A 27,885-nucleotide genomic window follows, 5' to 3' on the forward strand; every position below is an offset into this window, starting at 1 on the left:
TACCCTGAATTTATCCTTGGGTGGATAAATTAGGCAGTACTATGCTACAAAGTCTTGAACATTAGTAACTAATGTAATAATCAATCATTTTCAATATATTTTTAAATTGAAGGTGTTGAGACATGTTAATTTTGATTTTATAGAAGAGAGTCTTTTAGCTAACAAGGTATCTACAAGTTTTTGTTTGAATTTTTTGTGGGAAGGGGAGGGGAGGGGAAAGGAGGCACGGATTAGGTAAAGTCACTAAAAAGGTCAGATTTTTAAAGGAATTTTCAAATGTGCCTATGCATCCAACTCCTACTGAAATCAATGTCAGGCAGCTATGTGCTTTTGAAAATCCCACTACACATTACCTGCATTACTGGATTCCTAAATACCAGGGCTGTTGATTAATCACAGTTAACTCACATGATTAACTCAAAACAATTAATCATGATTAACTGCAGTTTTAATCGCACTGTTAAGCAATAGAATACCAATTGAAATTAATTATCAATTTTTTCTATATTTTCATATATATTGTGTTACAATTGAAATCAAAGTGTATATTATTTATTATAAATATTTGCACTGTAAAAGTGATGAGTATTTTTCAACTCACCTCATACAAGTATTGTAGTGCAATCTCTTTGTTGTGAAAGTGTAACATATAACAAAAAAAAAATGTACATTTATAACTGCACTCAAAAACAAAAATGTAAAATTTCTGAGCCTACAAGTCCACTCAGTCCTACTTGTTGTTCAGCCAATTGCTAAGACAAACAAGTTTGTTTACATTTACAGGAGATAATGCTGCCCTCTTATTTACAATGTCACCAGAAAGTGAGAAAAGGCATTTGCATGTCACTTTTGTAGGTATTTACATGCCAGATATGTTAAACATTTGTATCCCCCTTCATTTTTCGGCCACCATTCCAGAGGACATGCTTCCATGACAATGACGCTCATTAAAAAAAATGCATTAATTAAATTTGTGACTGAATTCCTTGGGGAAGAATTGTATATCTCCTGCTCTGTTTTACCCACATTCTGCCATATATTTCATGTTATAGGAATCTCAGCTGATGACCCAGCACGTTGTCCAATTTAAGAACACTTTCACTGCAGATTTGACAAAACGCAAGGAAGGTACTGATGTGAGATTTCTAAAGATAGCTACAGTACTCAACCCAAAGTTTAAGAATCGGAGATGCCATGCAAAATCTGAGACAGACGAGGTGTGGAGCATGCTTTCAGGAGTCTTAAAAGAGCAACACTCCCATGCGGAAATTACAGAACCTGAACCACGAAAAAAGAAAATCAAACTTCTGCTGTTGGCATCTGACTCAGATAATGAAAATGTGTCGGTCTGAACTGCTTTGGATTGTTATCGAGCAGAACCCATCAATCGGCACGGACATAACTGAAGCATGAAGGGACATATGAATCTTTAGCACATCTGACACAAATATCTTGCGATGTCAGCTACAACAGTGCAATAAGAAAGCCTATTCTCACTTTCAGGTGACATTGTAAATAAGAAGCAGGCAGCATTATCTCCTGCAAACGTAAACAAACTTGTTTGAGCAACTGGCTGAACAGGAAGACAGACTTGCAGGCCCTACAATTTTACATTGTTTAATTTTTGAATGCAGTTTTTGGTACATAATTCTACATTTGTAAATTCAACGTTCACGATAAAGAGATTGCACTACAGTACTTGTATTAGGTTAATTGAAAAATACTATTTTTATTACAGTGCAAATACTTGTAATCAAAAATATAAAGTAAGCACTGTACACTTTGTATTGTTTTGTAACTGAAATCAATATATTTGAAAACGTAGAAAACATCCAAAAATATTTACATAAATGGTATTCTATTATTGTTTAATAGCACAATTAATCTGTTTAATTTTTTGTATCGCTTGACAGCCCTACTAAATACCTTTAAAAATCTGGCCCCGAGTTCTTTCCACCTGTACAAAAGAGCTGAATGTGTTCACAAGTGATACCGTGTACTTACAGAGTGCTGGTGGCATATCCCACTTTTTGGTGTTTCTTTTCCCCATACTAACAACCAAGTTTCAGTATTTATGGTTGCAGAAATAACTCCCAAGGGTAAAAAATGCTGTGTCAGTCTTTGAAACAGTCTGAAACAGTGACTGTTACCATTGCGTAGAACCGCCTCTGCATGGAGACTCAAGTAACACTTTACACTAATCTTCTGTTCTTCATTTGAGGCTCCCAAAATACGGTACAAAAAACTAATAAATTTTGTTTCAACAACCAGTGAGGTAGAGGAATGTTTCACAAAATTAGAAACAAAGTAAAAAATATTCAATTATTTGGGTCAAGGCTATAAGCACGTATGTGGCAGACCAGGAATAGCACCCAAATTGCATCCTCACAGTCCAGTTTAACTAGTAAGACAATGATTACTTTTTTCAAACACAAATGTATCAAAATCAAGAAAGCAAATAAAATAGGACTGACTTGCCTAGCTAATAGAGTAGATGCTGCCTCTTACAAGCAACATTTCCCCTGGGACCACTTTCCCTAACATGAATTGTCCACTTGGTAACAGCAAAATAGCCGCTGCATAGCAACATTTGTGCTGTTATGTCACATCCAGGGGCAGAGAGTGTGTGGGGGGCATTGCACCCCAAACTGCATCTTTTCACTACCCTCCTAACCCTGGCCCTTCAGTGCACCTCTAGGGCACACAGACCTGTCCGCTTGCTCTGCCTGACAGACCCTGCATGGACAGCATGTGTATGGGGGAATTTGTGGGCATGGTCTGAAAGAGGGATTTTTTGGGGGGGTAGGGGGAGATGAGAACTGGGATTGAGAGAGCAGCAGAGGTGCAGCTGGAAGATTTCTTCCTCCCTTCCTCAGCATTTGGCTTTCAGCAGGGGAAGAGGGGGGAAAGAATTGTTATTTTGTAGTGGTACTTGGGACACACCCCCAGCCCCCATGCACTGAGCTGTGTCCTCTATCTCTGTTGCCAGCAGCAGGGTGAGGGTGTGCTGTTTTGTAGTGGGGGTTCAGGAACCACCCTCCCCCATTTCAGTCTCCACTCCAGGGGACTGACCTATCCTCTTCCCCGACTCCTGTGTCTGCTGTCTGTGCTAGGAGTCACCTCCTTCCATTGCAGGTTGCACATGATGCCCTCTCCAGGCATCCATCTCCTGCCAAGGTGGAGCATAAAACTGCCAGCAGGAGCATCCTCAGCCTGTCCCGAGCAGCTGAGCTCACTCAGCTGTTTTGCCAACTGGGAGCGCTCTCCTGCCCCATTCCCCCCAAACTTGAGGTTCCCCCACTCCACAACTCCTTTCTGTACAATATGGCTGCCTCATCCCTTCCAAAACACCCTTACCTCTTCATACGCTTTTGGTTAGACGACACTCTCCATAAGAGCAAAAGTCACGTAGGAACAATATAGCAAAAACGCACTGATCTGTTGCTACTAATAAGCTTTTACTGTATTGTATAATATAACTTATACCTAGCATTATGTACTTTATCGCAAGTTAAATCAAAACAAAGAAAAGCAATACCGCTTAAATGGATGAAGTGTCACAAGAATTATTTGGTGTCTCAAAGAATCAGATTAACCAACTTTAAACTTAAATACATGTGTTTGCTCCCAAATGTGTCAAACTTCAACTCGCTAATTGAGAAAGTGATTTTATACTTCTCATTCAATTGACATTTGCAATTGTATCTGCACCAATTTGGTATTTTTTAAACAAACATCCATTTCTACTAGCCTTCCTAGACATTTCTAATAATTTAAAAGATCTATCAAATATTTATCCAATAGAACAGGCTAGTTTAATAGCTGAATAAATTACAACACTGGTTTTCAACCTGTGATCCACAGACCCCTCGGGGTCCACAGACAGTATCTAAGGGGTGACTGACTATGAAAATAAAAAGTTTCAGGCCCCAGAAAAGGCACTTTTTTTTGATCAAAAGTATGTGAATACCCCTATGGGTCAAAACCCAGAAGTGTCGTCATTACCTTAGAAGCTTTCCATTTAGTGCCCTTTCTGATGCTGCATCAAATGTCTTGCCGAGCACATGCAACGTTTATAGCTGAATTCTGTTCAGTCAGTTTTCAGTCTAAGACTTCTATGATAGGGGTCCGCAGACCACAGGTTCAACTTCCATAGGGGCCTGCACCTCCATTTGAAATTTTTTAAGAGGTCCACATATGAAAAAAAAGGGTGAAAACCCACTGAGTTAGGAGGTAAGCACCTCCTGTAGAAGGATGTGTCAATCTATATAGAGCTTTATCATGTCAAACGATAGCTGTTTTACATCGGTTGTCTGACCACTGGAAACATTCTGAAATAAGATTAAAAATAGTATTTTCACTTCCTATGAGTTTCTTGTGTTTTCCCCTTTGTATGTTTCAATAGTAATACCTCTTGAATTTGTGTCTTCCAGGACTAATCAGTCATCACTGTTAGCAGACTAATTGCAAAATATAAAAAAAGTCACCATTCACAAAGCAAGAATTGAAAAACATTAAGAAAGTGTCTGCTGTAAAAAGCTCAGAGACTTAACAAAACTAGGTGCAGCGCAAAAACAAGGAACCGATCTTCAAGGACAGTTTATTTTCTTTTTAAATTCTTGTACTGGCTGAACAATCTTTGCAGCCTTTCACTATCAAAGGATAAGAATTAATGAAAAAATAAGCAATATTTTATTTCAAAACAGGTTTTATGGTTTGCGTTTTACATTGGGGGTGGCTTGAGCGATATTAAACAGATCTTCTCAAACACAAATTAACATAAATTAGATATGGCATGAAACACATACAATTAGTTTCTGCTAAAATGTGGATTTTTAGATCCAACTCTATGACAATTTTTTACCCTTTCATTGGAGATACTGACTAGTATTTTAGTAATAGGGTAAATATCCAGTAAAATGTCAGGGGCAATGGGAGTTGTGTAACAAATTTCACTCCAAAAATGTACCCCCAAGTATATGGTAATAGGCATTCCATCTCTCAAAACGAAGCACTCGTTGTTACTTCTCAGTCATCATCAACTGTTGGTTTGATTGTCACTCCTCTTCTTATTTGACCCCAACCAATTAAACTGCAAAATGAAAAACAAGCTGAAGTTATCTGTAATTGTGTTTAGAAAATATCCAAAATACATAGCCTTTAGCTGTACTTGTATTAGGAGTACTCACACAGGTTTCAGAAGTTTCTAAACACCTCCCTTCCCTCCCCTGCACTGCAAAATCTTAAAGACGATTGGCTGCTGGAAGCATAGGAGAGACCATAAGCAAACAGGACTTTTTCTTAAGCTATGGGACCATTTTTTAAAATGTGCTGTTAAACAGAAGTGCACACACGAAGATTTTACTTGCCCATAATTGTCTAGTTAACTGCAAATGAAAATGTGTTGATAGCTATAAAGCTTTGCATTAAGCAGGTTGGAAAGCAATCCTTTTAAAGGGAAATGAGAACAGCTAACAAAAAGGAATATAATAGTTCAATTTTTGAGGTCAACATTTCTCACAGAGGGTGAAACCTAAACACTAAGTTGACATCATTCTCAAAATGTTTTTACCACTTGTACTGGGTAATGGAAAAATCTCCTCTCTTACTACTTCCCCAACACACCCATGGCGTTTTTAAAAAATCCACTAATTCTTTCCACTAGCTCAAGATGCAGCTTCAGAGAAGGCTTTTAAAAAGACTTCAGTTTCACTTTTCCAGCCAACAGGTGGTGCATACAAATCAATGAAACTGCCTTTAAGACTTTCCGAACTCCTTGAAAGGAGCAGTGTCAGAATCTGATGTTAGTCTTGAACTTGTTTGCCATAACTCTGGGCTCTCACACACTTCAGAACACAATTCCCAGAAGAACAGTTTACGTTGATAAAAATGGAATTGAAGTAAATTAATCCATCATTTCAAGCCATTCTAGGTGGGAGCCCACAGCTGGGGCAAAGCCACACTCAGGTCCTACGTGTCCCTGGTATTGTTGCTGCATTTTGCCTTTGTCCATTCTCCCAGTTTTAACACCTGTGCCTCTTTCTGTATGATATTTTACTTTCCATTATATCCCAACAGCTCCTCCCCTTGTTCTCTCTTTCACTTCCCTAGAAAGTCTGAGGAAGGGAGTATAAGAGGCAGAGTTCTCTTCCCCCTCCTCTGTACCAGCTGTCCCACTCTTTTCTTCCTAATTAGATCCTTCCCAATTTCTTTGTTCTTTACCCATCCCCCTCTCAGTTCCTTTCCTTGCTTGGTTTTGTTTTTTCTCCTTTCCCTTCTCCTACAGTATAGTTGGCAACACGTGAAAAACAATTCTAGTAAAAAGCACCTGAGAGTGCCAGCCCCAACAACAAGAAAGATCTCTGAGCATTTTGGTGAAATACAGGTTTGTTTCAAAGGAGGGAAGAAAAAACAGAGAAAAAAATGCACCAAAATGCATATAAAACCTAGTGGCTAGCAAACCACAGATTTGACAAGTCATTGCTGGAAAATGTTGCTTATCTTCTATTCACATAACTCCTCTTCAGCTTCCCCCATTTCTCTCGGTGTTCATTCCTTTCTTATCTGCCAGAAAGCGTGTGCTCCTCTCCTTGCTACTTAGTAGCCACTCCAGTAATCCCCACTAGCTACCTCTCTACTGAAGGCATTTGGCTCTCAGCTCTGCCTGCTGCTGAGCTGACCTGCAGAGACAGTTACGGAAACAGCTAGCAAGGTGTAACTGCCTGCCACAGTGATCCAGAAAACTGGACATGATTATTTCCCAGAATAGGTGTTCAAAACCCAGTATGTCTCGGCCAGATCAGGACTACTGGGAAGTACGTTAACATACCTTTTTCTCCTTCCCTCAGTATGAGGTCCACAGGAGGGGTGTAGGGGATAGGATTGCATAGTGTTTCTGTGCTAGCTTTATTCTCTTATGAGAACAGAGAATATACATTCTAAGTGGGCAGTTGCTTGAAGAGAAGCCAGGCAATAAACTTAAAAAATGAGCCAAGAGCCATACTGCTCCCCAACTTGAGGGAGGGAGGGATAGCTCAGTGGTTTGAGCATTGGCCTGCTAAACCCAGGGTTGTGAGTTCCATCTTTGAGGGGGCCATTCAGGGATCTGCTCCCCACCCCCCCCCAAAAAAAATAAAATCTGTCAGGGACAGTACTTGGTCCTGTTGAGAATGCAGGGGACTGGACTCGATGACCTTTCAAGGTCCCTTCCAGTTCTATGAGATAATTAGGTATATCTCCATATTTTTATATATATAATAAAAAATAAATAAAATATCCTGCTACTGGATGTTTTTGAGTATCCCACCAGTCACATTATTCTTGTAATCTGTGTTGACCAATAAAATTGATACCTCCAGTCTCACAGGGGCCAGAGAAAAAGGTCCTTGGAGGTTAGTGTCCCTTTGTTCCCTTGTCCTCCCCACAACACATACTTTGCAAAATGGCATTGGCAGTGACATGCAGCTGGAACTGCTGAGCCCAGGCCCACAGGCTGACAATTACTCTTTTAAGATAAACCCAATCTTAAAATGTATCCTTAATTTTTATTTGGTCTTTGGCATCACTGGGTTAAGAGTTCCTGCTGTTAATATTACTGTGGTATGACTGTTGTCAAGTTACAACTCATGGCATCAGAAGGTTCATTGTGCATTTATGTTGAGGAGCGCACAGTCTACCAAGTATTGAATTTCACACTATTCTACTTTTAACATTTTTGAAAAAAGTGTCCCACAGAAATGTGATTAGGTGCTTAGAGAATTTAGAGGAAACAAAATTGAATTCTACAGTAGAGGCAGATGATACTACTGTGCTGCACTGACACCAGTACTAAGGGGTTATTTTTGTCATTGTAGTGCCAACTTACCGCCAGTGTTTCTCAACTCTTCGACTAAGGGCAATTTTTTCTCCTACTTCTGTGCACACAGGGTTAGTCAGCACTATCTTGCCCAAATCAGCCTTCACTGCGCTAACTCTTCCTCCAGTAGACAAGGATCCTATATTTACCATTAGAACTTCATTCTTGGATAGTTTTTGCACCTGAAATAAGATAAATAATTCTGTAAGTTTTCCTTGAAATATGCAAGTAACTTATAACGTTAATAGCATTTTGCAGCCAATACTTAAAATGAAGAAAAAAACCAGAAGATTTTATATCTGACTGCTACAGCCAGATTACCAAAGAAAAATACTAACAGAAAGGGAGGCAAGCACCAAATGTCTAGGACCATGCCACACATGAATAAGATACAATGATGATGTCCGTTTTTAGACACATGATAAAGTGTTTCTCATTTACATGCTAATGTCGGAGAAATATAAAAAGGCTCAGCACAAATAATATTCCAGATTATTTGCCTAGACCCATCTACAAAAAGCAGTCTGCCTTTTTCTGGGAAATAATTGTTTTAAGGTTGCACATACTATATAGAAAGTTAAAGTTTTTTACTCCATAATTGACATCAGTTTAAAACAGATCCTTGTGCCTTTCCTTCCATTCACCAAATACAACCACCAAAATAACTGCTCAATCCAGAGTTAGTCACAAAGAGAAAATCCAAAACGATGGCAACACTTAATCCACCATAAAATAAATCAGCGTGAAGCAGTTTTCATAGCTTTTAAGGACAGAAGGGATCATGATAATCAACTAGTCTGACTTCCTTCACAACACAGACCATGGAACCTCATCCAGTAAAATTTCTGTATCAAGCCCACAACTTTAGAGCTATGGCAGGGGTTGGCGACCTTCGGCACGTGGCCCATCAGGGTAATCCGCTGGCAGGCCGCGAGACATTTTGTTTATGTCGACCGCCCGCAAGCACAGCCACCCGCAGCTCCCAGTGGCCGCAGTTCGCTGTTCCTGGTCAATGTGAGCTGTGGGAAGCGGTGCTGGCTGCTGGGAGGTGCTTACCACTGCTTCCCGCAGCTCCCATCGGCCGGTAACGGTAAACCCCGGCCACTGGGAGCTACAGGTGGGTCGTGCCTGTGGATGGTCAATGTAAACAAAATGTCTCGCAGCCTGCCAGCGCGTTACCCTGATGGGCCGCGTGCCCAAGGTTGCCAACCCCTGAGCTATAGCATACGTTTTGGAAAGATATCTAGTTTAGGATTAGAGACTTCAAGTGATGGAGAATCTACCACATCCCTAGATTGGCAAAGTATTAGGATGTATATGAAACCAGAGGGTTCATGCATGACTAGTTTTGCAGCTGATGAATGGAGAATAGAATAGCAAGGAAAAGGAACATGAATTACCAGCATCTTTGGAAGAAGAGCCAACTTTACGAATCACAAGGCTTCAAATTTCTTTATGTTACCAGGATATGAATTTCCTCCCCCATTTAAGGCACTCTTACATAGTATTTAAGTGGACATGTGCCATTATTTTTCCCCTCTGAGATGCAAACATTGTGTACAGAAACCAGGAAGATATGAAAGATGAAAGTATGCATAAATATAAACACTTACATTTGAACGGAATTAATTTCCAAGGGGTTAACAGCGTAAAAGCTGCAAAACAAAAAAAAGTCTAACAAATACCATGATAATGTCCTTTTAAGAGAACAGGTACAAATATACTAACCTTTGCAGCTTTCTTGTCTCCCTCAGTGCGCACACCTAGCAATCGCCTAAGCAGGAAATAGGAAATTTCCAGCTCTGTGAATATTTCAGGGAGTGCTCCAACTGCACCAAGAACCTGTCCCACCATTCGGTCAGCTCGACATAAAGTTGGGTCAATTTTAGTGCCGACACCTATTACAGAACAAGACAACATCTGAGGAATAATTGAAAAGTAAACATACTTATACGCATCAAATACATTTAAAAGAGACCTACAAATGAAATTAACCATTATTCTTTGTGACACACTGAACATCCCCACTACCCAGCTGGAGATGGGTATTCATCACATTAAGAACTGAATTCACCTATTTAATCTTCTTTAGGATCTGTGAACTCTAACCAGCTACGATACAAGGCCCCAGGATTCATCATGCTGGTGGCAGCACAGATAATATAGAAGACTTCTGGAGCTAACCAATGTAATTTAGATAAGTAACTAAATTTTACACTATTTGGTACTGTTTTAAAAAGCTTCATTATATATATACACATATTAAAAAGGTACACAATTGCTGTGGTAGTCACATATTAGAATTTCATGTAAATTGTAATAATTTGCCGCCGGCCCCCCCAGGAAGTGTACTGTTATCTGAAACCATCAACGTTTGAGGAGAAAAATCTCTTCATTAAAAAAACACTCTTACCGATTAGGCCTCCAGGAGCAGCATACTGTAGATCGTTGTGTTCTGCAAAAAGTGACACGATTTTGGAAAAGATTGGTTTGCACATGAGTTTTCCTTCACTGTCCTTGGAGACAATACCAGGTCTGACTTCAAGTTCCTGGCCTACCTAAGTATAATGGAGAAGAAGTGGTCAGATGTTTCTGTTTCACCAGAGTAAAAAACTAGCTGGCGGTGGGAAAGATGAGTTATTTTTCCAACAGTTATGTAAATATTAACAGCACTTGGCTGTTGCCTCACACAACTATAGTGGTACTACCTGGAAAAGGAATACAACTTTTATTACCTGTGTAATACAGAAGTTTTAAAAAGGTAGTTACACTGCCTTCAAAAAGTTGATTTATTACATGATCACTCCTAGTTTTAGGCCCAACATTTAAATTTTGACTTATTTTAATTTAAATGTTTTCTAATAGTATTAGAGTACCTGTGGCACCTTAGAGATTAACAAATTTATTTGAGCATAAGCTTTTGTGGGCTACAGTCCACTTCATTGGCATGAGGCATAATAATACTCCAATCCCAAACACTATATATTACTGAGCTAGTGTACGAAAAACCAGACAGTGTAACAATGTAGTTTCACGGTCCAAGCAAAAGAACATAGATCAGATTGTATAAGTGGTACATATCCTTGATTATTAAACTGGAAAGTTAAAGTCAAGGATGTTATTTTTAATAGACAGAAAAGACTTGAAAATTTGTTCTGATGATAGTACTCCATACCAAAGCAGAGTATTCAGTCATATCCACTTTTAGTGTGGAGACTGAGTACATAGATAGCACACACTCCTTACCTCTATTTAGATTTATCAGCACTTTTCAAACTCCAACTTTTTTAAATGATTTACTATATAAGTATGCACATGCAAGAAGGGTAAACTGCACCCTTATATTCATTGCAAGGGATAGAAATGGACACCACCATCAACTTTAGAAACAAAAATCACTTGTCAATTAAAAAAATATTTGTTACTAGTAAAAACCTAAGTTAACTATAACAAAGACAGAAAAAGGGGTAGGGTTTTTCTTTTCTTTTTTTTGGGGGGGGGGGGGGATGTTGGACATGGTCAGCTTCATTGTTTCCCATTTCTGTTTTAGCTTGTAAACAGCAACAAGGAAAAGGAAAAGATTTTAAAACAGGATTATGAAACCACGAGCAAAGACAGGGGAACTCAGGAGCAGTAGTACCTTAAGTTACTTTTAATTACCTTTTTTAGACTGACTATATACCTTTAAATTGCTTTGTATTGACCATGAAGAAACACCTATTATGTGCCTACTCATTATTATAACTATTGAGGTGTTTGGAGGAAGGGTGTGGGGGAGGTAATCATTACCTTTAATACACCTTTTAGAATACTACCGCCAGCTACACCACCCTTAAGGTCATCTACTTCACATCCAGGCTTGTTGACATCAAAAGATCTAATTACTGAAAAAAACACAAATCCCATTATTAAGATATATAGAAGCTTGACTAGTGACTTGTTTATAATTCTTGTCTTTTTTTTTAAATTTACTTGCATCAAACAATGAAAATACCTCCCTGTATTCACCATGTTATGCAGTCTGTTGCATGCAATTTTTTCACAAATTTTTAAACACTACATGAACCATGGGTCAGATTATGCTGGTTAAACCCAAAACATGTTAACACATTCTGGCAAGGGATATCCACTGTACTTTAACTACAATTTTAATTAATTTAGTTCTCAGTAAATACAATTATCACAAACTAATTAGTATTTAAAAATTATTCTGAGACATGCAAACATTAGCAATATCAGTGCATAAAGGAGGAAGAAATGCTACATCCAACTTTATCAGAAAAACTATTCGCCAAGCGGAAGAGGACTAAATCAGAGAAAATTATTTGCAAGTATTACAGACAAAATAAAGTAAAAATTATTCTTTAAGCACTATTGTACAATTTATAGTGTTCAGAAGTGAAAGTACAACATTTAAACTCCTGCATGCTAAGATTTAAGTAAAGGTAATGAAATAAATTTGTGCTTTAAAAATTAAAGACCTAATCATGGTCCCATTGAAATGGGAGTTTTGCCACTGACTTCAATAGGAAAAGCTTTTTCTAAATTCTTTCTATTACAGACTTTCCTGTTTAATTCAAAAACTGAATTATACTGGATCCTTTTTAAAAAGGCTGACCACTTAGAGAATACTGGAGGAAGTCCTAGCACTTGTAAGAGAAAATGACCTTTGCTTTTATCCTCATTTGTAACAGACCGACTTTGTTCAGTTCACTCTAGATTGCAGCCTTTTATGTAAAATATATCTAGAATGGATGAACTGAATAGGAAGATGGTCTAGAAATGAACAAAACCCAATGCTTTAACATTTATGCCCAAGTGACATAACATAATACTGAAACATATCACTTAGAAAACTGACTGGGAAAAAAAAAATGGGTGCCAGCATATCCACTCTTGTTCTTCAAGCCATATCTATTTACTGCCAAGAGTTTAAACTGCAATAGAATACAGCTTGATTTTCAGACACCACAAAGTTGTCAGGGCTTAGCAGAGTAATCTAATGTATAAAGAGCAAATCTGATTTAGAAATCACTCTGCTTCTTTCCCCAGACCTGAAGAAGAGTACTGTGTAGCTCAAAAGCTTGTACCTTCCACAAACAGAAGTTGGTCAAATAAAAGATATTACCTCATCTACCTTATTTTTAAGATAAATTATTCATTTTCACTGCTGTTTTCATATTATATCCACATTTAAAATGCCCAAATCAAAGCAGTTCATTTATATATACACAAACAGTAACTTCTAATTTAATGTTGTCCTGGTTAACACTGTTTCATTGCTGATCAATTAGAGAACATGCTCATTTAAAGTTGCACAATGCTCCCTTATATTGTTGTTTGGCAGCTGCCTACCAGTTGGAGCTGGTGGGGGTTTGGAACCAGGGTGGACCAGCAGCCCCGCTATCAGCACCCCTAAGTTCCCTGTGCAGCAGCCACTAAGCAGCCTATCAATTGCCGGGCAGTTCAGCGTCCTTCCCCTGACTGCTGTGTGCTGCTCCCGCCCTCTGCCTTGGAGCTGCTCCCGGGAACCTCCTGCTTGCTGTGCAGAGGGGTGCTAATGTCAGGGTGTACCCCCCAGCTCCTGTACCCCATTTCCACAGAGCAGAGGGGAGGGGGTTGACACGACAGAGCTCAGGATAGAGGGAGCTTTCTGGCAGCAGCAATTGCCTCAACTTGCTGATCCACTTAAAAAGGCAGTGTACTTAGAGTGGGGTCAGCATACTTGAAGGGGCAATGCACGTGTCTGTCTCCCACACACACGGTGTGTGTGTGTGTATGTGCGCGCACGTGCCATGCTGTGTCTCCTTCCTCCATTCATGCTACCTTGTAGAGTGTGAGGCTACATTAAACACCAGCGTGTTAACCGTTGAGGGCTCAACCGAGTGCTAGTTCATCATTTAGCAGTAAGGCATTCCCTGGGAAACATCCCAGCCTCTTCCACCCTCTGACTCCACCACCACTACTAAGCTTCACAATCATCACTGCTGTGTACAGTATTTAATTGTTTAAAAAACTTACAAAATTCCCCTGGAACCTAACTCCTCTCATTTACATTAATTCTTATGTGGAACCTGGATTCACTTAACATCGTTTCACTTAAAGTAGCATTGTTCAGGAACATAACTACAATGTTAAGTGAGAAGTTACTGTAGTCATATTGTGTGTACACACACACACTCATATTTAAGATGTCAGGAAACAGAGAAGCTTGAAATTGCTAGTGTGCAAAATGCTCCTCATACCCTCTTTATAGCATACCTCCCCAATAGTAGCATTGTCTGAAAGGGTGGTTAAACATGAGATAAGCTTTAAACATTTACATACCAATAAGTCTTGGTTCTGATGTGAAGTCTCGCAATGGGACTGGAATTTTCTTTACTATATACTCACAAACCACCTCAATGTTGTATTTCAGCTGTGCTGAGATTGGAATAATAGGCGCTCCTTCTGCAACTGTACCTACAACAAAAAAAATGGAATAGTTTTACTTCAGACTTTATGGTAGCATAAACCCAAGTGTATATGAGTATCCATGCTACATTAAAACCACAAATGAAATTTCAGGGACGATTTCTACATATTTTCCCAAACTAGAAGTCCATAAAAACAACATGACAAAAGTGTCAGGTCAATTTCTTTTCATTTTTTCTCAAATTAAGCTACAACTACTCTTCAAGGTAGTACAATATAGCTTGTACATTGCCTATGGGTAGTTCTGTGTGTTTCATAGACTTTAAGGTCAGAAGGGACCATTATGATCATCTAGTCTGACCTCTTGCACAATGCAGGCCACACAATCTCACCCACCCACTCCTGTAACAACCCCCTAACCTATGTCTGAGTTACTGAAGTCCTCAAATTGTGGTTTGAAGACCTCAAGCTGCAGAGAATCCTCCAGCAAGTGACCTGTGCCCCATGCTGCAGAGGAAGGCAAAAAACCTCCAGGGCCTCCACCAATCTGCCCTGGAGGAAAATTCCTTTCCGACCCCAAATATGGCGATCAGTTAAACCCTGAGCATGTGGGCAAGACTCACCAGCCAGCACCCAGGAAAGAATTCTCTGTAGTAACTCAGATCCCACCCCATCTAACATCCCATCACAGACCACTGGGCATACTTACCTGCTGATAATCAAAGATCAGTTGCCAAATGTATAGCCTAATTTTGGCAATCCCATCATACCATCCTCTCCATAAACTTATCAAGCTTAGTCTTAAAGCCGGATAGGTCTTTTGCCCCCATTACTCCCCTTGGAAGGCTATACCAGAATTTCACTCCTCTAATGGTTAGAAACCGTCATCTAATTTCAAGTCTAAACTTCCTAGTGTCCAGTTTATATCCATTTGTTCTTGTGTCCACATTGGTACTAAGCTTAAATAATTCCTCTCCCTCCCTAATATTTATCCCTCTGATATATTTATAAAGAGCAATCATATCCCCCCTCAACCTTTTTTCGGTTAGGCTAAACAAGCCAAGCTTTTCAAGGGGGAGGCCTAGATAGTTTGTTCTCCAAGTGAGCTCTGGAGGTAGTGTTTTACTCTAGGAACAAGCTGCTTCATGCTTGACGATTGGGGGTGGCATGACATGAGTTTCAGTCCCTTAACCTGAGATAAACAGCATATGTACTGGAGGGGAGGAATAGAGTTGTGCACGTATGCACTGAAGGGGCACAGTTACCACAAAGAGGTTAAAAAACAGATCTTTCATGAAAACGGATTTGGACTTAGATCCCGTAGCCCCATGCTCACTAGACTTTAAGGGCTAGTTTACATTAGAATCACTACAATGGCGCAGCTAGGGCAGATGCTCTATAAAGACAGGAGAGAGCTCTCCCATCGGCATAATTATTTTACCTCCCCAAGTGGCGGTAGCTATGATGGCGGGAGAGCTTCTCGTGCCGACATAGCACTGTCCACACTGGCGCTTAGGTCAGTATAACTTACATCGCTGAGGAGGGTGGCTTTTCCACGCCCTTGAGCAACTGAAGTTATACTGATGTAAGCACTAGTGTGTACAAGCCCTAAGGTCTAGTTTTTATGACCTGGCCAAACTGCATTCCAACAGAAACACAGTAACTTGTGGGGACTGTAAATAGACCACAGCTGGGAAATCTCTCTCTGGATGAGGGTTGTGAAAAATGAGAGGAAACAGAACAAGCAGTTAGGGCCAAGATGCAGTGACAGAACAGAGTTGAGATATCCCATAGAGGATGAGAGATCTAAAATATTTGATGCATCAGTAGCAATTCCATACTTAAGATTGCAATGAGATTTGCGCTTAAAATAAGACTAAAATCCTTGATTCATACTTTACTGATTTAATTTAGCTTTCAAATTTGGCACAATAATTCTTCAGACAACTGTATGTTCTACGGGTTTTTTTTAAGTGAAATAATATTAAATTTGAAAAAGATATTTAAAAATCGCTCCCTTTTTGAAGTTTCTCCCTGGCTTAATCACATTTGCTGGACTTTCTCTAGATAAATAACCTCAGTTTCCATGAATTTCAAAATTCACACACAAAAGTACATTGGACATAGGCCACTTATGAGATTTTAAACACAAGAAGTTGTGTTCCTTACACGAGCCAACAATTTTGAGCTATGCAAAGGTTATAGAACAGGACTGCTCAGACCTGTCAACCACTTCCATTTTCTGATGTTGCTAACTTTCCTCCATAGCTGGGTTTTGCACACACACACCCCTTGAGCCAGGGAGCAAGGCAAAGCAGGAGAGGTTCTGGGGAAATGGGAAATAAAAATCAGAAGGGCGTTAGGGAAGCAAAGGGATGGGGTGGTTTGCAGGGGTGTGTGGAGTTTGGGTCTAAGGCTAATGGGGTGGAAGCCCAATATTTCTACACATGAAAAGCTCCCCTAGAGCTGCTGCCTTGGTCCCCAGCAAACCACAGCAACAGCATGATAGAAAGCTCATGGCACTGAGAGAAAGCATGGGAATAAGGTGGGGTTTACAAGAGGGAAGAGGAGTCAGAGCCTCTGTGTGACTTAGCGATTGCGACTGGCTCTATGTGGAAGATGCTCAAATACTACAGTGATGAGTAGCAATATAAAACCCTGAGATACATAGTTAACTTGGTGGGCCTGAAGCAGAGGAGTAGCTCAACTCTGACATCTGGCAGTGAATGGACTGTGCGTAAAAGGAGACCCAAGGAAAGATGTGAGAAAGAATATGGGGAGAAATGAGGACTGGCTAGAATTCAAGGTGCCCAATGGTTGAGGTAAGGAGAATGGAGATAGGCAGGCTATCAACAATGGAACAGAAGTACCTGAGAGGGGGTATTTTTCAACAAAACTGTTGGTTAGAGCACCTGTCTAGGACATGGAAGACCCAGGTTCAAGTCTCTGCTCTGCCCGATCCCGCTGGAGTGGTTTCATTTGAATAATTAAATATGTATTGAGAAAGACAGACTGACTCTCCAGCCCCATGGTTAGGACACTCATCTTGGATGTGGGGAAGACTCAGGTTCACGTCAAGCCATTTTACAGCCAGTGATGAGGGTCCCCAATTTGTGTGCTTAGGAACAACCCTTAAAATTCATTAATTGTAGCAGCGGGGAAGCAGAATATAATGCTACTAAATTAATATTTGAAAGAAAAATCTTATTGAAATCGCTAGAAAAAAAACAAAACATTACACACAACTCTTTTTTTTTTTTAAAATGCTACAAAAGCCTGACTCATCTGCTAATTCTTTGAGCTGGAAGTCAGGTTGTCCTGACCAGATAACGCTTTTCATGTCAGCCTAACTCCCAGCATTGAAGAATTACATAGAACTGCCAGCAATACTGCATTTCTGATTCTGGAAACTTACCTTGTACAAATGCAAGAATCTGTTCATACTGTTCTTTAGCCTGGCTCTCCTTTACCAAGTCAATCTTATTCTGTAGAATTAGAATGTGTTTCAATTTCATGATTTCTATAGCAGCTAGATGTTCAGAGGTCTGGGGCTGAGGACATGACTCATTACCAGCTGGAAGGGGAGGGGAGAAAGTGATTATGTACAGTCATCTATAATAAGGATACACAATACAGTATGGACATCTACCACTTCATTGTGTGCTTGAAAAAATATTGCTTGCTTAGATGTCATCAAGTCGCTATTTTTTTTTAAATTGTGTATGGTTTATTGCATTCTCTTCATCACAGACACAAAAATACCAAAGAGCCCTAAATTTAATGACAAACCAAAAATTCAGAAAGCACATGGCTATTAAGGTTGTCAATATTGTCTGGGTTCTGCTTCCCAGGAAGCCACCTTTCCCCTAACGTGCTGTTACGATATTTGAGCTCACTGGGGGTTTGATCTATTATATTGGGGGTGGGGAGGGGTGGGACGAAGAGGCATTAGTAGAGGGCTCTGATAACTATAAATTAATTCTCCTATCCTTTTGGTTTGAAAATATTGCAGTTAATTGGATTTCAGGGTTATATAGATATCCATCCACTCATGTTTTTATCAGAAAAGGTAATTGGGAACTATTGTATGTTTAAATATATATCTCAACTTTACATTTGAATTGTATGTAGTTTGACACTGGGCAGTTTTATTTGGCAGATTGTGCACACACACAGACAAATGGTGAGTGTGTTCTACTAAAATATACACAGTAGAGGCCCATTTATCTGACCCTCCGTTATCCGGCTCTCCATATTAACCCAACCACCAGGGCACACAGGTCAAGAAGTGGGTACTCTCTCTTGTGGCCGCTAGATGGCACCACAACGTCACACCTTCCCATTCTCCAGATTATCTGAATTTTTGATTACCGATCTGCCCCCAGTCCCAATTAGATCGGATAAACTGGGTTCTGCTGTATCTACTTCTGCCATTGACTTGCTGTCTGGCTATGGGAAAGTCATTTAACCTCTCTGTGCCTCAGTTACCACCTGTGTAAAGAAAGACAGTGGTCACCGCCATTTCTGAAGTGTCTTGGTGAGCTATAGATGAAAAAAACGAATTACGACTTATTAAATATTTCATGGCCATCTCAGACACTTAAAACAATGCTAACTTGAGTATATTATTGTTTTGTTTCCCAAATAATATGTGGTCTGACCAGATGTAACATAATTCACAGCTGAATTTATTTTGGTGTCGCAATAGTATACTATTCTGTGCATTTATAAAAATGAAATTTAATTTATTTCACACTCTTTACACACCTGCTCAAGTCAGATTAGTGAAAGTTCTTCCTAAGTACGTCTACCAACAGAAAGACTGGCCCAGATGGGGTCCATTGATTCCATCCACATCACAATGGATTTACCATTGCTTCCCACCTCACCCCACTCTCTCTTGAACATCAATACTACATATTTAAATTAATAGAAATGGCAGCTAAAACAACTGAGAGAAAAGCAAGCCTGCTCAAACAGGCCTAAGCATCTCCAAGATGAAAATCTAGCTTTATTGTACAAGTAAAAACGATCTCAAAATTTCATCTCAACCCACCGCTCCTCTGCCATCATCCAAAAGGTCAAATATCGCTTCAACTATTGAACGAGTCAGAGTGCTCAAATTCTGTTGCACTATTTCAAATGTATCTATTTAAAGGGCATAATATTCTCTTTCATAGAATCATAGAATATCAGGGTTGGAAGGGACCTCAGGAGATCATCTTGTCCAACCCTGTGCTCAAAGCAGGACCAACCCCCAACTAAATCATCCCCAACTCTTTCTATCATCATAGCTGTAAAATCTTCTCTCTTTACACAAGACTCAATGAAATTCACAATTTTTGTAAAGCTGGTTGCTCATTACCCTTTCTATTATTTTAAATGTCAGTATTAGGTTGTTGTATTATGTTATAAAAGAGGCTCAGCTTCCCCACCCCAAATATTACCTATCAAAAGCAGCGCCGCATCCATGACTGCTGCACCGTTCAGCATAGTAGCCATCAAGATATCATGGCCCGGACAATCAACAAAAGAGACATGCCTGTTGCGTATGGAGGGTAAACACAAAATAACAAAAGCCAGTTATTGCCAATTAAACTGACTACTGATCACTTCATGCAAACCAGGCACACAGTTAAAGTATGTAAAAAAAAACAAATCCACATCATTTCAAGACAAACATGGAAAGGTGACATTTTGGAATCATGTTCATATGAACATAACTAAACGAATGAACTACTTGTTGAAATACTAAGATTCAGAAAAATGGAGAGTACTACATGTAATATTTCTGTCTTTCAGAAACTTACAAATCATGCATAGTTTAAATGAGTCAGACTATGAAGATCCACGCTGGACATAGCAAATTCCCCTTTTTCACTTCTCAGCTCTTCTAAGAGCGTCTATCTCCATTTCCCTCCTTGCAAGGTTATGCATGTTCATTCTGAGCCTAGGTAGAACTGCACCACATCTCTAAGATTGACCTGTAACTGTCCAGACTCAATCTTTGGGTTTATAATAATTGCGGCATTTCAAGTTCTTGTCTGCATTTAAAGGGGGAATCTTTATTATTTGACAACATGCCATGGAAAAAGGACTGTTTGCCATTTCAGCGATATTTAAAAAAATTACTGTAGGTAAAATAAGCAGTACGTCAAAGAAATCAGTGTTTGTTTGTTTAGTGCTAGCTTTCTAACTGTCACAACCCACCAAAATACTCTATTAGAATGAGTGTTCAGGTTGAAGGGAATCTGAAAAAAGTAAGGAAATTGAATTATGAGAAACTGTCCTCTACACTTAAAATCAGACCTTAGTCTATATTTATTACCACCCTTGTGACTATTTTCATCTGAATAATCCCAATGAAACACCACAAATAACTCCTGAAACTTTTAAATTGCATTCTGACCATGTCAGGAATTATGTAAATAAGTCTCTCTCTCTCATCGTTCTCCTAACACAAAGCCGATCTCCAGTTAAGGCTCAAGTTTTCATAGGTCCAGTTAAAAAACCCTTGTTTTTTATCTCTGGAGAAAGAATGACAAAGATACACAATTTACATTAGGTTACAGTCTAAAAAAGAACTTTAAATTTGTTCACGCCTCTGACTTAAATTTAATTTAGATTACAAGCTAAAGAGTGGCTTTTTTATTCAAACAGCCCTGTAAGCAATATGGTATTGGAAAATTAGACTTTTTTCTGTTGTGTCTCACCACTGGTAAAAGATTCTGCAGGTCAAATTAGGTGTTCTGTCACATCTGTGCAACCTCATACTCTTCAAGATCTCTAGATACTACAGTGACGGGTATATTAGAAAAGCCAGCATAGAAGTTGGGCTCAGCAAACTGCAATTTAGCAAATGATGAATAAGCCAAAATAAAATATGGCACCTTCTCTCAACTATACTAGCTCCTCAGAGGTAATAGGAGTAAAAAGTATTTATCACGTAAGTAAACAGAGGATTGAATATACAAACAGACTTATGGAGAAATAAAGTACCATTTTAAAACAACTGCTTGAAGAATACTTCAACTATATTGAGGGAACTATGGACAAAGCAAGAGCAATTGAAATCACCCAGTTCAGATCAGTCACCTGATTAGTTTAAAGTTCCCTTTGGTCCCAGGAATATCTGTAGGGAACTCGTCTGGTGTACTACTTCCACAGGACCGGTAACACTCTGGTCGTGAGCAACTGGGGTCATCAAGTTTGTAAATCTGTAAGTATAAAAAAAGGTGAAAAACAGGCTTAACCTAGCAGTGGCCATTTAGGTACTTTCATACAGTTAACAAAAAGAGTTAAAATAGGTACATTTAGATTCATAATAATGACTAACCTTAGCATTGGCATAACCCAGCTTGATAGTGATATTTCTTTCCAGTTCATTTTTGAATCTAACAGTGTGAACTCCAGAAATAGCTTTTACTACTGTTGACTTTCCATGGGCCACATGACCAATTGTGCCTACATTTTAAAAGCAAACATTAATCAATGCACAGTTTGTGCAATGTTCTTCTACAAGTAACACACACAGTTACAGAGACTTCTCAAACTATCAATATCAAGGACCCAGTTTGCACAGGACACCTGTAAGCCCTTGGAGCCTGTGGGTCCAGAGCTTCCATTGGAAGAATGTCCAGATTTCTTAACTAGCTTTTCACAGCAACTTACTACAGTAACCAAATGAGCTTCATGTGGACAGACCCTTGCATCCACATGGAGCTCATTACAAGATGAGGGTTTTACTCAGGCAAAGCACCTTTTGCTTGAGAGCCCCCACCAAAGTACACTTCCCCTTTAACTAAAAACATTTCAGTCCCAAGATCTTATACTGCAGTAGTCATCTTGTGCCGTAGTGGCTTTCTTTCAATGTAATAAGGACTTAATCACAAAAGGAGACATGTCAACACTAATATTTAAAAGAACATTGCCTGTTACCTTTTAGGCCCAATGATTATTTTTATAAAAACTTTCAATACAAGCGTTTATTAATTTTCTCTGTTTCATCAGAACAGTTTTTTGTTTGGATTTTCCCAGCAGAATTTTTAACTAAGACTTTTCAGCACTATGCATGACAACAAGAATATGTTACAAAAGTATTTGTGATTAACTTTGTTCTTCTTACCTATATTAATTGTAGCTTGTCGGCTGATGACTTCTGGGGAGAGAGGCGTCAGCTTGGTAACATTCTATATGGAACAGATTTCATAGTTTATTTACAATATTCCTAATTAAGAACAGCCAGAGTGGGTCAGAGCAAAGGTCCATCTAGCCTAGTATCCTGTCTTCCAGTAGTGGCAAATGCCAGGTGCCCCAGAGGGAATGAACAGAAGAGGTAATCATCAAGTGATCCATCCCCCATTCCCAGCCGTTTCACACCTCTAATCATTTTTGTTGCCTTTTTCTGAACCTCTCTCAACCAATATAGCTTTTTTCAGATGCAGCAACCACATCTGCAGATGGTATTCAAGCATACCATGGATTTATATAGAGGCAATATGATATTTTCTGTCTTATTATCTATCCCTTTCTTAACGTTTCCACATTCTGCTCACTTTTTTGACTGCTGCTGCATGTTAAGTGGATGTTTTCAGATAACTTGCACAATGATTCTAAGAACTCTTTCTTGAGTGGTAACAGCATTACTTTGCGTTTATCAACATTGAATTTAATCTGCCATTTTGTTGCCCAGTCATCCAGTTTTGAGAGACCTTTTGGTAGCTCTTTGCAGTCTGCTTGGGACTTAACTATCTTGAGTAGTTTTGTACCATCTGTCGCCCTTCCTGCAGCCCCCATAGGCCTCCCACTCTTTTTTACAGTACATAAAATAGGAAAAGAAGAAAGGGAACTACAAAAAGGACTACACCATATATGCTACCCAGTATATACAAATTAAAGAGAACACAAGCTAAGTTTCCTCCAAGCTGCACGGCCACACAGCAGGCGGGGAGAGGCGCCTTTCTCTCGGTTCCCATCCTGGCCCCAGAGCTGCTGGGGAGGAGTCCTGTCTCCCCGCCACAGCCCCAAGACAGCCTGCACCCCAAGGCCCACATCCCCAGCCCCACCCCAGAGCCCTAACTCCCCTCAACCCCAGCCATGAGCCCCCTCCTGCACCCCAAACTTCTTATTCCCGGCCCCACCCCAGAGCCTGCCCCCTCAGCCAGAACCCTTACCCCCCCCCACATCCTAACCCTCTGCCCTAGTCCTGAACCCCCGCCCTTAACCTGAACCCCCTCTTCCTCAGCCCCACACCAGAGCCCCCATTCCCCAGCCCTGAACTCCCTCCCACATTCTGAACTCCTCAGCCCCACCCCCACCACACATCAGCTCCATATTTGTGCACATAAAATTAATTCCACACATGGATGTAAAAAATTAGAGGGAACGTTGCCTACAAGTAAAACAAATGTACATTTAGATTGTGGGGGGGGGGACAACTATTTAAAAGCTGTTTATTCCCACCTGGTGTAGCATGGGGAAGTTCTGTGATCCAAAATCTCCTGTCTCTATAACAAAGCCTTTTATCTTATAAATGCTGTTTTTACACAGTCCAAAAAGAATAACTATAAAATATCTATGAACTATATTAGGCAAGTGCTGACATCCATGTGAGTGTCCTCTTATTTTACTTTTTAAACTGTTTATAATTGATGAGGTCCTGACCTACTACTGAGTTCCATGAGGGTGAACCACAAAAGCTTATGCTCAAATAAATCTGTTAGTCTTTAAAGTGCCACCGGCCCCCTTGTTGTTTTTGTGGATGCAGACTAACACGCTGCCCCTCTGATACTTGGCCCTCCAGGTGCACTGTTGTAGCCATGCAGAGCCCCAATGAAGTCAACAGTGCTCTCTCTGTATGAGCAAATCTCAGTGCAGGATTAAGGCCTCTGTCCTTACGTTAGTGCAGTGAAATATATGCACACAGCATTCTCATATGATGTGGATTGTACATAGTGAGCACAGATGTTTATATGGAGAGGTACGTAAGATCTGTGTACAGAATGAAAACAAATTTACACTTAGCATTAATTGCGCAATAGCTTGAATGTACTCATAACATTTTAAAGGCAGTCACCCATTTAGTAAGTTTTCTTCTTCACTGTAAAAGCCATTTAATGAGCCTGTTCAAAGAAACACTCATATGCTTACTTAACATGCCATGACTAGTCCCATTAGAGTCAGGAAGCATAAGAAGTGTCCTGCAGATGGCACTGTGTAGGAAGATAAGTTGAAGGGAGGTAAATTTTGTAGTCACTATGACTGCTCAAAGTGCATAAAGTTAAGTATGTGTGTAAATTTTGCCAACACTGTAGCCTAGAACTGAACTTGAACTAGCCCTTTACAAATCTGAGTACAAATATTAAAACAAAATTTAGGAAAGGACTTGAAATTTCAAGACTCTTTCCAATCTGATCTCCCGGCTACACCTATCATTCCTCTTTTTCAATCCACAATGTCATTATCAGTGAGGACTGGGGAAAATATAGGACCCTTGTAAAGGGATCATCACTAAAGTAGCATTTATTATTTGTTGAGGACCAGCATGCTCAGGGCTGTACATAACATAAAATAAAGAATCCTTGCTCCAAAGAGCTTATGAATATGTCCTTATGAACTACTGAAGACTATTATATAAACGGAGACTAGCTCAAGGGGTAAACAGAGAGGCCACCAGCTAAATTAAAGCCCAGGTACATAGCAACTGAAAGGTCTTCTGATGTATCTATTGTAATCTACATAAACTAAATTGAATAATCTTGGTTAATCAACTAATAAACAGATTGCCACATTGAAAGGAGACTATAATTGGTAATTTTGGTAGTCTCAACAGAGTGTCAAAGGACTGGTCTGTACTGTGCCCACAGAAACAATTCCCCGAGTACATGAGGGTAAAGGAGAACTTTTAGCACCATCAAGTACTACATTTTCTCGGGTTAGAGAACTTCCATTTTCATTATTGTCAAGTCAGCTCTATCCCAGAGCAACATACTCACAGAGGTGGGAAAATAAAAAGGTACTGACGATCCTTACACAAGACAAAACACAAGCTCAGCAACACACAGCCTTCCTCGTTACCTATGGTAACCTACGCCTATCTAAACACCTACATTAAGGCCTAACATAGGACATCAATCCCCAGAAACATCAAAAGCTGCACATTTCTCGGTGAGTTGGGGAGGGCTGGGTCCCCGATGTTTTTACACCCCCGCCCCCGCCCGGCCAAGAGTCATCACCAGCAGGATCCACGCTCCCCGCTCCACACGCCGCCGCCTCACGCCGCAGCAACGCCCACGGGGCGCGTCCCCACCCCCCACAGCGGCATGAATTCCCCCCCCTCCCCCCGCAGCTCGACCACGGGACGGTTCCTCGCGCATCCCCAGACAGGCCGAGCGGAGACTCCGCCGCCCGAGCGCGCGCGCGCTAGGCTCCCGCGACCCGCCGCTGCCGCCGAGCGAACAGGTCCCGCTCCCTGGGGTTCGGGTCTCACCAGGGTGGCCAGGTCCTGCCGGGAGAGGTGCGGCTGCCCCAGAGTCACTCCCGCTTCGTCCCCCGCCATCTTGCCCAAGAGGAAGTGAGGGGCCCTGCGCGTCCGCCTGAGCCCGGCGCTATACGGGCTGGGGTCGCCGCCCGCTCCGACTCCGGCGCCGCGGACCACGCGGGGAGCACCCGGGCCAGCCTTGTCCCGCTCTGCTCTTCGTTGCTCCAATGAGGGCACCAGGGGAGCGCGGAAGTGGCGCAGGCGAGCGACAGGGCAGCCTCAGGAAGGCCCCCGAAGCCGGGTGATGCAACCAGCATCGGGAGAGAGCCGCCCACGTGCGCGTGTCGCAAGAGGTAGCCCGAGTGCGCATGCGCGGAGCGCCGGCGGAATGCGCAGGCGCACTTGTAGCACTGAGGGAGTTCAGTCAGTTGGAGCACATCTTATGTGAGGTGCAGGAGAATGGATAACACAGAGTCCGTGCCCCATGGAGTTCCTCTTTTTAAAACAGCAATTCTAACGAAATGTGTGAAAGTTGGATTAAAAATCACATATGGTGAAAGAATATCTAAGTGCAGTAAAAGGGCAGCATTTGACACGAAATAAGCTAATTTTCTTATACAGTAAATGAAGGTGTATGGTCTTTGGTTTGGTTATATATACAGCTGTACATTACATGTTTATTAAATAAGCATTGTTAAACATTCCAGTTAAAAGACTATTATTTCAAAGGGGATTGCCATTTGTATTTCATTCCTTACTGTTTGGGCACTTTCCTATTTATTAATATTACTTCAGCACCCAGAGGACTGAAGACCCATTTTGCTGTGTGCTGCACACAAATCAGCCCCTGTTCTTCAATTAGATCAACGCAGGTGTTAAAGTCTGCCAGTGGAGATGTGACTGTGGCAAGTGTTAAGCCTAGACTTAATAGAATGGGCGTAACAAGCAATAGGATGAACTGTTGGAGGGATCATGAAGATAAAAATGATAGCAACAGGTGGTTACACACATTATAGTTACGTGCACATCTAGACTATCAGGTCATTTTATTTGTTGTAATTATAAGATACAATTAAACAAATATATTTTAGTAATTTCTACTGGCCATCTATTGATACCACTTTTAAATTTTAACTTTTTTTTTTACTATTTCAATTATTACTTGTATGTGGTTGGTAATATACAGAACATAAAAGAAAACAATCCTGCCCCAGGAATAAACATTTTACATACTTAACAGTGTCTTTAATATGGAATATTTAAAAAACAATCTAAAAAAAACCCAAACCTTTTCAGAATTCGGTACAGCAAATCAGATGCTGAAAAATAAAAACAAACTAAAGGCCTTGATCCTGCAATAGGATCTGTTCAGGAGGTTTCATACAAACACAAGGATCTGCCTAAACTGATCTGACTGCAAGATTGAGACCAAAGCTGGCAAGCCTTGCACATAGAACTCTTGCCTTTCTCTTGTGAAATAATTGACTTCTCTTTTTCCCCTGAAACCCCATTTTGTTAATCCACCACAGTAAGAAGTACAGAATGGAAAATTAAAACCTTATGCACTGCCTTGAAATTAGTGCTATGTACACATCATCTTGATTATTATTCATATATATACTATTAATTTAATCTAGATCCTAATCTGGCATTCTTTATTAAGCAAAAACTAGGGACCATTGTATGGTTTTCTGTGGGAAGCCCTAAGAGATTTAAATTCCAGGTGGGCATTTGTTTACATTACATGACTACCATGTAATTTAGCTATCCTGGCAGTCTGAAAAATTTGATTCTGCATGTATTCTGTATTCCAATTTTGCAGACACACATTTTAACTTGAAGTCAGTGGGACTACTCACATACATAAGATTGGGGCCCATGTGTGTAACTAACTGAAGTAAATGAAGATGATATGGATATGTTGAGAATACACAGTCAGGCTCTAAAATTGAGATGTGGTGGTGGAAGCTACCACAAACTGCTAGTGTACATTACCTGATTTTAGCCAAGTTTTAATCTCCCCCTTTAACACTCTTCTTTCCCATAATAAGTGTGGGAAATTTAATTCTTTTATACATAGAGGAAGTGTATTGTTGATAGTCTTTCTTTAAAGAAAACAAATTAAAATGTAGCAACG

At 40.2% G+C, this 27,885-nt stretch overlaps 1 protein-coding gene across 1 annotated transcript; it reads right to left on the minus strand.

Annotated features, from left to right (window-relative positions):
* Positions 1-4,673: 4,673 nt before the first annotated feature.
* EIF2S3 (eukaryotic translation initiation factor 2 subunit gamma) lies at positions 4,674-25,875 on the minus strand. The gene is made up of 12 exons (XM_050936639.1): positions 25,758-25,875; positions 22,395-22,458; positions 21,606-21,733; positions 21,365-21,486; positions 19,717-19,811; positions 17,685-17,843; positions 14,183-14,317; positions 11,645-11,739; positions 10,269-10,413; positions 9,584-9,753; positions 7,865-8,037; positions 4,674-5,092 (listed from the first exon to the last, which is right to left on the minus strand). Exons 1-12 carry the CDS (start codon positions 25,824-25,826, stop codon positions 5,029-5,031), a joined length of 1,419 nt encoding a protein of 472 aa, XP_050792596.1. The 5' UTR covers positions 25,827-25,875; the 3' UTR covers positions 4,674-5,028.
* Positions 25,876-27,885: the final 2,010 nt, after the last annotated feature.

The sequence above is a fragment of the Gopherus flavomarginatus genome, chromosome 1 (genome assembly GCF_025201925.1).
Source record: "Gopherus flavomarginatus isolate rGopFla2 chromosome 1, rGopFla2.mat.asm, whole genome shotgun sequence".
NCBI classification, from domain to species: domain Eukaryota; kingdom Metazoa; phylum Chordata; order Testudines; family Testudinidae; genus Gopherus; species Gopherus flavomarginatus.

Coding starts and splice junctions, on each gene's coding strand:
- EIF2S3 (XM_050936639.1), bottom strand. CDS start 25,826: ATGGCGGGGGACGAAGCGGGAGTGACTCTGGGGCAGCCGCACCTCTCC. Junction 22,459..25,757: donor GGCAGGACCTGGCCACCCTG/GTGAGACCCGAA, acceptor TGTTCCATATAG/AATGTTACCAAGCTGACGCC. Junction 17,844..19,716: donor TGCGGCGCTGCTTTTGATAG/GTAATATTTGGG, acceptor CTCCCCTTCCAG/CTGGTAATGAGTCATGTCCT.